The sequence below is a fragment of the Mustela lutreola genome, chromosome 5 (assembly GCF_030435805.1).
Source record: "Mustela lutreola isolate mMusLut2 chromosome 5, mMusLut2.pri, whole genome shotgun sequence".
In the NCBI taxonomy this organism is placed as follows: domain Eukaryota; kingdom Metazoa; phylum Chordata; class Mammalia; order Carnivora; family Mustelidae; genus Mustela; species Mustela lutreola.
In genome coordinates, this window is record NC_081294.1 from 64,687,056 (window position 1) to 64,698,381 (window position 11,326).

The window sequence follows — 11,326 nt, forward strand, 5'->3', positions numbered from 1 at the left end:
GAAGTAGCACTGCAATGAAAAGGAAAGGTAGTACCAGTGAGGGAGGACAGTTTCCTGAAACAAAAGAGATCTGAGCATTACCCGCAAATGACCAGAAAAGAACCCAGAGTCCCTCCTGGTCATCAAGATGGTTTGGGTTTGCTTACAATAAAAACACCTATCCATTCTGCAGTCCCTCATCTAGCCCTCCTTTGAAGGACCCCAGACTGTTTCTCCTGCTACACCTGGAAACCTTGGCAGCCACTGAAGTCAAGTAGGCAATGAGATCTAAACACTGACCCCTAATCCTACCTGCTTCATTAGCATGCCCAGGATCCCAAGAGAGCAGAACTCCTGGGGTCTGAGAAGCAGCCCAGAGAGGGTAGAGTCCTAAAAGTCAGGGACCCGGGTTCCAGTTCCGTCTCTGCCACTCCATAACCTGACACCCTATAGCCGTGTGACTTGCCTCAACTTGATCCCCGAAGTCTTGAGATGCCCAGGAAACATCGCTTGGGGTTTGAGTGCCGGCTACACCAATGCACTACGGTGCGAACTGGGCCTCCGCTTTCCATTCTAGGAAACTCCGTTTTACGGAGTAACCGAGAACATTGGTCAGCTAACCACTAGGTATACAGCAAGTGCTCGGGAGGTGCCAACATCACCGACTCCCGTCCTGCCCAGGTACATCCTTTAGCTCTCCGCGGCACGTAGCAGTGGGAGTGGGACGTGCCAGCGCTCGGGTCAGCGCCCCCCACTCCAACAGCCCTGGCGCGAGCCGCCAGTCGCGACCGCAGTGGTGCATTGTGGGGCTTGTAGTGTGGGGCTGGGGTTGGGTGGGTGGGCGCGGCCGCCGCAGTCGCAGCGGGGCCATCTTCGGCGGGCCGGCTGGTTCGGCCTGTGCAGCCCGCACCCGTGCCCCTCGCCCTGTCCGATGGCTCCGCGGCCGCTGAGCCCCTTGGTGCTGGCGCTGGGCGGCGCCGCGGCCGTGCTGGGCTCCGTACTCTTCATCCTCTGGAAGGCCTACTTCAGGCGCGGACGCGAGCGGCGCTGGGACCGGGGCGAGGCCTGGTGGGGCGCGGAGACTGCCCGCCTCCCTGAGTGGGACGAGTGGGACGTGAGTGCCGGGCGAGGGTCTGGGCCTCCGCGTGTGCGGCTGAGGGGTGTGATGCCCGGCGAGGGCAGAAGCGCCTAGGTCGGGGCTCGGCGCCTCAGACCCTGGCGAAAGGGCGCGCAGTGGTAGCCGGGCCGTCGTGAGTCCCACAACCTAGTGATGGGTGGGCACTTCGGAGGGTGTGCGGCACCGCCCTGCGCGGCCTCGGGACCCGGGCCTCCTCGTGGGCGCCGGAGCCCCGAGGGCGCGGCCCCGGAGCTCAGTCGAGCCCGCGCCCGGTCCAGCCCGCGCTCGCCGGGCGCCTGCGCAGTGCGCACAGCCCGCGGCCCAGGGCATGTCGGGAGAGGCTGCCTCCCCCTTCCCCGGCGTGGGGCGGGGATGCGAGTTTATCCCCTTCTGTGTCCCGGGAGACCCTGGGACGTAGGGACTCTCAGTCTGAGGAGGCTGAGGCTTCGCGAGGGGAAGAAATTTCACCGAGGTCACTCGGGAGAAGCCAGAAGAACGGGGTTTGGGATTCAGGACTCTGAAGGCAGCGCTGGTCCCACTGCACCCGGCCTTGCCTTCCTGCCAGTTGACCGGTGGAGGGCGGGGATGGGTGCTTTGGTGTCTTAGGTCTTCCATTGGGAAGGGTCCGGCAGGAGGGTGCCGGCCGCAACCTGACCTGTGCCCACAGCCTGAAGACGAGGAGGACGAAGAGCCAGCGCTGGAGGAGTTGGAGCAGCGTGAGGTGCTGGTGCTGGGGCTGGACGGCTCGGGGAAGAGCACGTTCCTACGGGTGCTGTCCGGAAAGCCACCGCTGGAAGGCCACATCCCCACCTGGGGCTTCAACTCTGTGAGGCTGCCCACCAAGGACTTCGAGGTGGACCTGTTAGAGAGTGAGCAGACCCCCCCCACACACACACGCCGTCTCCCCCATCACCTCAGTTGGACCCAAGCCGAGTCTTTGCTTGGGTGTGTCTCCAGCATGTATATCTCACAGGACACATCCCTGTATGATATTCTTTCCCTGCCTCTCTGGGGCACAGGATACAGTCCACGCTCTGTATTCTGACCATGATGGGCCATTCATGATTGGGCAATTCCAGCCTGGTCACTGCCTGTCCCTCACCCCAACTGAAGCTCACATGCCTAACACTGAGATTCCAAAAGCTAAAGTTTCCAAACATCTGCCAGGCATTACTTAATAAAACCCTCCCAACAACTCCACAAAAAACTGGAAACAGTTATTACCCTTGTTACATGCATGAGGAAAGGGAGGCCCAGCAAGTTAAATAAAATCCTGGCTCACCCAGCTTGCCAGATGGATAATGCAGACTCTGGCTGGAGGCTCTGGGTTTTCAGCAGCATGCTGCTACATTGCTTGTTTCTGAAAGGTACTTGCTGTTTTCTTTCTTCTGTCTGTGCTTGCAGTCTTCCCTCAGTCTGGAAAGCCTTTCTTCCCTTCAAAAACTGCTATACCTCTTTTCAGGATTTAGATCAGAGGCACATGGGTGGTTCGGTTCACAGAGCATTGACTTGATCTCACGGTCATGAGTTCAAGGTCTGCATTGGATGTGGAGCCTACTAAAAAATAAAACAATAAAGAATCTTCAAAAAAAAAAAAAAAGATTTAGATCAAACATGATATCCTTATGAAGCCTTATCTGATTCCCAGGCTAGGTTAAGGGCTCTTCCTCTGAGCTGGCATTTGCCGCATACCAGCCTATGTCCCTGACGAGGCTTCTGGGGCACAGATGAGTCTGATCCAGCTTTGGTCCCGAGCGCCCAGCCTCAAGCAAGTAACTGGGAGAGCTTGTTGAGTGAGTGATCAGAAAGGGTCTGGGCCGCCCCTGTCCTCAGTGTTAGGCTTCTTGGGATTCTAGGAGAGGTTGGCAGAGGGGCTATTCAGAAGACAGCAGTACTTGGCCACCTGTGTCCAGCTGCAGACTGGGTGTGAGAGAGTAGTGGACTTCCTGCCAACCAAAGGGCTCAGACCATAAAGACTAGGTGGGTTTAGTTAAGCAGCAGCTTGTGGGATCAGACTCTGAGGGCCTGGCTATATCTTTCCTCCCTGCTTGTGGTAAACGTTGATATTCACCTGGAATATGGTCCTTTAAACAAGGTTTTACTGGTCTCCCTTTCTTGTGTCAGGGATGCAGAAGGGTCAAGTGGTATTCTGCACTTGACTCCCACTCTGGCAGAGATAGTACCCCCCAAACCTAGGAGAAGGGGGTTGGTGTTTTCATGTTACCCAAGAGTCTAAGGTTCAATAGAGTCACTCCTGGATTCTAACCCAGATCTCCCATTCAAGCCTTGGAACTCTCCCTTCCCATGACACTTACTTGGCTATAGTCTACAGTGCCTGGCCTGGAGGCCACCCAAGCATGAGCCCTTTGTTGATCTTTGATGACTCTTCCCTTCCTCGCCCCCCACTTCCTATATCCTATCCATTTGATTAGCTAGTTCTTTCAGCTTTATTTTCCAATAGACTTTGCATCTCTCCACTTCTCCCCACTTCCACCACTGCCTGCTTGGTCCAAGCCACCATCATCTCAGTACTATAATTGCCTCCTTGCGGGTCTTCCTGCTTTCACTTTGTCCCCTACTGTCAACCAGCAGTATATTTCAGAAACCCATGTCACTGTTGCATAAAACCTTTAAGGGGTTCCCCCACAGTTTCACTGTAGCCTGACAGCCCTCATGTGGTCGAGCCCTGGCTAGCTTTGTTAGCTGTGGCTTCTTCCCCTCTCCCTCTGGCACTGCCTTGGCCACCCTGGCTGCCTTCTGTTTCAGACACATTGAGCTTGCTCTTCACTCTGCTTGTAATGCTTTCCTCTGCCTCTTCCCTTAGCTAGCTCCTTCTCGTTATCCCAGACTCCGCTCACATGCTGCCTCCTCAGGGAGACCTTCCCAGACTGCCCAATCCAAAGCCACCCCAAGCCATTTTCACTTTTTCTTTTTTATTTCCTTTCTGAAATGTGCTTATGTGCTATTGCTGTGTCTGTCTTGGTTACAGAGGGAGCTCCTTGAGAGCAGGGCCCTGTCTGCCTTGCTCACCTCTGTATCCCCAGCACCCAGATCAGTGCTTGGCACCTAGTAAGCACTCAGTAAATATTTGTTGAGTGCCTGCTATGTGCCAGGCATTGTGCTGAGGGCTTTGGGGGGATCCAGATGTAAATAGCTCTAACTCTCAAAGAGCACAGAGTCCTCAAGTGTTAGAAGTATATCCAGAAACTCTAGGATGCAATGTGGCTAATGGGGACTGTGCAGAGGGAAAAGAAGGCAACCCAGGTTGGGGGTACTATGTGGGCAGCCATGTGGTGGTAGGACTGAGTATGCTGTTTTCAAGGAAAGAAAATGGGGTGACCAGACTGAACATGAAACACTGAATGGGGAATGGTTATGTATAGGCTGGGCATGGAGTCTTGGCTTCTGACCACGCCATTACTGTCTGGGAGAGAAAGCTAGGAACTGGCAGAAAGCAGCTCAGGAAAAAGAACCAGAGAGTACAATTTAATGGGCACCTTGTATGCTAGTCTGTGAAAGGCGCATTGCGTGTGGTACCTTTGGGTTTTCCTGCAACCTGTTAGTAGGTAAGTTCAGTGAGGAGAACGCTGCTACTCGAAGGTAGTGAGTTGCCTAGGAAGCCCCAGCTATTAGAGCCAGAGCTAAACCAGACTGGCTCCAGAACCTGTGGTCTTCCTTGCCCCTGGTTGGTGGAGCCTTGGGAAGCTGTAAATGGGGTGGTATGGGGCTATATATAGAGAGCTGGGGCCCAGGGAGGCTCTGAGCTGGCCCCTGGCCTCTCCTCAGTCGGCGGCAGCCAGAACCTACGCTTCTACTGGAAAGAGTTTGTGAATGAAGTAGACGTGCTGGTGTTCATGGTGGACTCAGCTGACCGGTTGCGGCTGCCCTGGGCCCGGCAGGAACTGCACAAGCTGCTGGACAAGGACCCTGACCTGCCTGTCGTCGTGGTGGCCAACAAGCAGGTGAGGATAATGGGAGGGAAGCTGACTTAGACCAGTTGGGCTTGATCCACTGATCCCTGGGCAGGGGCAGGGAGCACAGGAGAGAGATTCAGGCCCAGGCCTGTGATCTGGAGCACTCGGGTGAGATACTGTCCCCAACTCTTCTACCTCTGCTTTTTCCTCATCCCTGATCCTCATTCTCTGTCTGCCTTCCTCCTCGCCTCCCTGTCACCCACTATCCTGAAGAAATGAGAAAAATACTAAGCATCCACTATATATAAGGTATGGTTTTGAATGACATTTCACATTATGCTTCTAATTGATCCTACAGGATCCATTTTACAGATTGGAAATCTGAAGCTCAGAGAGGTTCTGTAATCTCCCCAAGGTTATACACCTTGAAAATAGTGGAATTGCAATGTCTAACTCCAAAACTTGTGCCTTTTCCACTCTGCCATGTCCTTGTGACTTCCAGCTCTAGATCAAAGACCTAAGCTAGGAAGTGATAAGTGGAACATATTCCAATAACAATAACAAATAACATTTATAAGTGTGCTTACAGTGTGCCAGGCTAAGCACCTGACCGTCATGACTTCGCTTAAATCCTATAAAACCCCATGATAGGCCTTGTTATTATCCTCAGTGCCCAAAGTTAAAACTGGTATGTGGCAAAACCAGGATCTTCCTCAAAGATTCTGCTCTTAACCATGCTCTACTTTTCTTGGGCCTTTGGCCCAGCCACCCTCAGCATCACAGACTGAAGGTGCCACTCTCAATACATGCCAGGTAAAACTTAGCAACAGTACAGAGTTCTGTCGTTTTTTTTGTGGCCTGGCCCACGTTCCTGAGAGCTGTGGCATTTGTTTCCAACCTGACTTGGAAAGAAGCTATACGTCTTTGATCCCAGTTTCTCCTGCCTATCAGGATATCCTTGACAAGCACTTACAAGCATATAACCATATGTCCTGGTCTGCCTGGGATGGCCCTCATTTATGGCTGTTGTTCTGGTATAATTATTAATAGTGTCCACTTTAAGTCTCAGAAGTACCCTGGTTTGGATGATGAATTACATCATCATTCTACTTATAAACTATAATTATGAGGATAACTCTAAGTGCCTCTCAGCAATGCCTGGCTTATAGGAAGAGCTATTTCTCACCGCAGTGGCTAATGGTAGTATGAAAAGAGGTTGGTACGGAGGAAAGTCGGAGATGAGAGAATTTAGACCAAGAGGCCCAGAGGCCACTTCTGGGAACTTAGGCCCCAGTGTTTCCCAGGATAGCCAAAGAACAGTTTTTCTCATGGATGACAGTGTGGGTGCTGGGAAACTGAGCTCTGTTCCAACCGGCTTCTCCGTCTCATCCCAGGACCTGAGTGAGTCCATGAGTATGGTGGAGCTACAGCAGGAGCTGGGCCTGCGGGCTATCGATAGCCAGCGGGAGGTGTTCCTCTTGGCAGCCAGCATCGCCCCTGCAGGACCCGGCTTTGAAAACCCTGGCACCGTGCATATCTGGAGACTGCTCTTGGAGCTTCTCTCCTAGGCCGGCTATCACCAGCTTGCCACCCAACCCTGAAGACCCTAGTCCTGCCACTCCTCCTGTCTACTGCCAGTGTGGGCCTGAGGCAGGAGCCATGTAGCAGGACTGCCCTTCTCTCCACCCACCCTCCAGAGCAGGGCCTGAGCAAGGCCAGGAACCGCACAGAAGCCTTCCAACGGTGAGGTGGCCATGAGGCTGAAGTGGGGAGGCGGCTGAGGCAGATAGTGGAAGAACATAGTGTCTGGCTCACTCCAGGCTGGAAGTGGATCAGGCTTTCACCGCTGAAGGCACCTCCTTCTCTGATGCGTACAGTAAGGTGCTCAGTGGGCTTGGTTCTCCTCTCTGCAGGTCCCAGTGACTGAGAATCGGGACAGTGTCAGAAGTACTCCCAGTCTAAAACCGTTCCCTCCTGGTGACCTCATGCCCATCACGCAGGCAGGTTCTGGGCAGCACACAGTGAGCCTTGGCTCTAGGGCCCACAATGTCCTGCAGCCCCAGCTCCGCCGGACTGGCTTGAGGCCTTGTGCTATCTCTGCCTCTCTGGCCCTGTGACCATCAATTTTAAAGAGATGGCTTCCTTGGTTTTTACTCACTTGGAGATAGATTTTCCAGCCATGAAGATAAGAAGAGCTGGGATGAACCTGGAGACAAGGAGTTCTCTGAAACCTTCCTGCTTCTGTAAGCTAAGGCCTGCCTGCCAGACTACAGCATCAAGTGGTGTTCAGCCCTGAGCAGAGACACGGAGGGCTTTCCTCCCCCTCATCTGGGGACAGAAACTGCTGCTCTGTGCCAGTGCCTGTGTTTACAGAAGTCTGGGGAAGGAGCCTGTGTCCCTGGGGAGAAGACCGTCACCTGAAGCTCGGTGTTGGCCTCAGAACTGCATTCTAATTATTTATTTATTTATACAAGAAACAGACCAAAGTCTCAGGTTCTGTTTCTAGGTGCTGTTATCAAAGCCCCAGATGACTGCCACGGAAAAATTTGTGTCTTTGAGGAAAACAGCTGGAATTGTGAGACGTGTGATAACCTGCACTTGTCAGTGGAAACAAAGCTCTAGCTTTCCCCCAACATTTACAGCTATAATCGGCATCCCCCTTTACGGTGACCCACATGAACTTAAAACTCTGCCACTTGGCCCAGTATGTCAGAAGGACACAACCCCCTCCCGTGTAGCTGGTAGTCACAAGCTACAGAAAGGATATTTCAATCATGTAAATCCAAGTAAACAAAAATGGGAATTAGCAGATCAGCCAACAGGATACCTGAGGCTTTGGGTACCTCAGTCTTTCTGGACCTGCTGATTCCCCAGCCAAAAGTTGGACAGAATTTCTATTCTCTCCAGTGCACACTCACAGTTTATTTATATGCTGACACTTTAGTGGAGGCCAAGGACGGAGACTTTTGTCTGCGCTGAGTAATCAGTAGCCACAGATGGATTTTTTTTTTTAGCAGAGATAGCCAACTCAGTTTGCTTTTTAATTGAGAATAGAGATGATGTGCCTTCATTTCACTTGACATTGACTCAGCGTGCCTCAGTTCCATGCTGTGGCCTACACAAGAGGCAGCACAGGGAGGAAGGTGGGATGGACGCTCTAGAAGTCCAGAAGTGTGACGAGTTACAGTGGCCTGCTATGCTCTTGGGCTGTGGGTGTATGACAGAATCACTGTCCTTTGAAATTCTAATTAACTTTCTGCAGAAAAAAGATTTGTCTGCTTTTATCTTAAATATTTAAGGAATGACTTGACTTTTAGAGTACCCTTTGAACTTTTGCCGACAGCTTTTCATTTTGACATTTAAAGAATGTGAAACTTTATGTCTTTGTTCTATAAACTTCACCTTGTTCTCCAGTGCTTGACATTTACCTCTGGAACCAGCATCGTTGTAGGGGACCCTTTTCTAATTAAGATCTCTCTTTGGTCTAATGAGTATCGTTATGTAATACAGTTTTCAAAGTCTGCAGTGAGGGGAGTGAACTTGAATAGGTATATCCACGAGTGACCTCTGAAGACCACTCCCAGAACTGACGGGTCTCAGGGGTACACCGGAAGATACAAACCACTGAGGGGGCCTGAAGGTCCAGAGTACCACCCTGATGCTTGTGCAGAAAATAGATGTTCTCTTGACCCGTGGGTGTGCCTCATCACATTTGTGGCTGACTGCTACACTCCTCTGGTGGGACTGCTGGCCTGTCGTCCAGGCAGAGTGTCAACACTGCTCAACCGCTCTGGTTTCTGCCAGGACTGGGCAAAGTGGAGAACGGGCCTCTCATGAATAGCCGAGTGCCTGGCCTGTGCTGCTCTTACCCAGTTGCTCCTGAATGTGACTTTCTGATTCACCAGCCCAGATCACCTGCTCCTGGAAACCAGCCATTATCTGTGGAGTTCATCTCAAAGTGAGTTTTCTGAGCTAGCCTGGGTGACACTGCTCCCCCAAGACAGCCCCAACACTGTAGCTCCCAGCCTGCTTGAACATGGGATATGGGTCAAATGTCAGCCCCTCTCCTTTTCTAAGGAAGGCAACTGGAAGGCAGGCTCTGGATCTGACTGAGCAGGTGGGCATTCCACATCAAAAGGAAGCTTCTGCTTCTGCCTGCCTGTTGAGCCGATGCCTGATCATTCACCCTGGCACCAACGGCTTCTGATCTTAAGAATTAATGCAATGTGGCTTCTGATTTTCCATCCTCTCACCTGCTGCCAACCCTCTGAGAGGCTGACTTGGCCCAAAGCTTGGTCATGTGAATGGTCTAAGCAAGAAGGCTCCAAGACCACCACCTTGACTGGCTGCTTATTCACAGGAGCCTCTTCTGGTACCTCTTGCCCTGACACACTGGTATCCAGCCGTAAGGACGGGGGTCGATGGTGAAATCAGCCTGTCACAGCGCTCCCCTCCCTCCACAGAGGTGCTGATGAAAATCTGAGGACTCTTGCCTGTCTGTGTGGATGAAACGCTAGATTGCAAAACCTGTCTATGGAAAACATTTTGTTCTTAAGCTTGCTTAATAGCAACTGCCAGCACTTTGAACTAGCTGCTGAAACTCACCTGTGGTATTCATCCTGGTGCACCTGCCCACATCTCAGGCCTGGAATAGTCTGAGCATCTTCCTGTCACATTTGTTGGCTCACACATCTTCAGTCGTTTCTAGTAGCTGTGCAAAGAAAACCAGCTTTTCCTCATTTGCTGCCTCTGCGAGGTGGGCCCACGAGGTACATAAAGAGAATTCCCATCAAAGATCTGGAAGTGAAGAGGCCTTGCTGTCCCACCCCAAGCCCTGTGAACCCAGACCCACAGGGTTGCCAAGGACAGATTGCATTAAGGGAGCAATGGCTGTTTGAGACACACAATAAATGCCAAAAATTCAAATATGGTTTCACTTGAATTCTGATTTTGAGGAGTATATCCTGGGTGCTTATAGTTCCAATGAGGGGCAGGTATGGGGGATGGTCCCAGAAGTTTCAGTAACACGATCATTTGTATCTGTACCTGGCGGCCATTTCTTGGGAGTTCTAGCTGATGGGGCCAGAAGTCAGAATGGAGCGTTCCCCCTGCACCTGCCTTGGGCTCAGCTCCGGATGCCCAGGGAAGATTCATGCACTCAAGTGCAGTCGGCCAGGGGATGTCAAGCTGATTAAAAAGCAGTTGTAACTGGTATGTATTGCTACAGGAAGGCTGGGGCATAGGGAAGACGGGACACTTAACATAGCATAAGGATAGGGGATAGTGGCAGAAAAGGCTTTCCAAAACTGGCACCTGAATTGGGTAAAGAAACAAAGGGACAGCTGTCAAAGGCCTGAATTTGGAATACCATGGAGGATGTTATAAGGCCAAATAAAAGCCCTCATGAGTGGGATGCCTGGCTCGCTCAGTCTGTAGGTACAGCATGTAATTCTTTATCTCAAGGTCATGAGTTCAAGCCCCAAATTGGGCATGGAACATACTTGAAATACAGAATCCCCTACCTGGAGACTAGATTCCAAAGCCTGTGTGCACACTGCTACAAGGGCCAGTTCACTGCTGGGGGCTAAGCCAGCATAGGAGGGCTTTCTGGGGCCCCGTTTCCAGCCTGCCCTGATAGCGTGGGACAGATAGGCTGCCTTCAGGGGCTCATGGAGAGGATATAGCAGGTGAAAACCCAGGCTTAGCGCTTGTACTGACTTGACTTCAGACCTTACGCTGGCCTCTCAAGCCTGTTTCCTTACCTGTAAAATGGTGAAGCCAGACACCCTGTAGGACTTTATGTGAATTGATCTGCATAAAAACACCAACAAATCTTTTTAAAGAGGAATAAGGAGAACCAGATTTGAGGTGCCCTTCTAGGCGAAACATTAGGAATGAGAGGGTTTTTTTTTTTTTTTTTTTTGTAAAGGTTTTTTTTATTTGACACAGAGAGATCACAAGTAGGCAGAGGCAGGCAGAGAGAGGAGGAAGCAGGCTCCCTGCTGAGCAGAGAGCCTGATGCAGGGCTCGATCCCAAAACCCTGGGACCATGACCTGAGCCAAAGGCAGAGGCCCAACCCACTGAGCCACCCAGGCACCCCAATGAGAGGGGTTTTGTACTACAATAGCTCAAGATAAAGTATCAAAAGCAGAAAATGCCCAGTGCCCACCCCACAGTGCCTGTGATCCTGTTGTGTGTCATCACCTCACATAGCCAAATTAGGCAGGCCTACCCCAGAGAAGGGCCACACAGTGTATACCCAGTACCTGGCGGACAGATGCTATTCAGCAGTCCACCAGTCTCAGTGGACTTGGG

General features: G+C 51.8%; 1 protein-coding gene across 1 annotated transcript; it reads left to right on the forward strand.

The window, feature by feature from the left end:
• The first annotated feature begins 804 nt into the window (after positions 1-804).
• ARL10 (ADP ribosylation factor like GTPase 10) lies at positions 805-9,936 on the forward strand. The gene is made up of 4 exons (XM_059174360.1): positions 805-1,093; positions 1,764-1,965; positions 4,883-5,058; positions 6,405-9,936. The coding sequence occupies exons 1-4, from the start codon at positions 911-913 to the stop codon at positions 6,576-6,578; spliced, it is 735 nt and encodes a 244-aa protein (XP_059030343.1). The 5' UTR covers positions 805-910; the 3' UTR covers positions 6,579-9,936.
• The last annotated feature ends 1,390 nt before the right edge of the window (positions 9,937-11,326 follow it).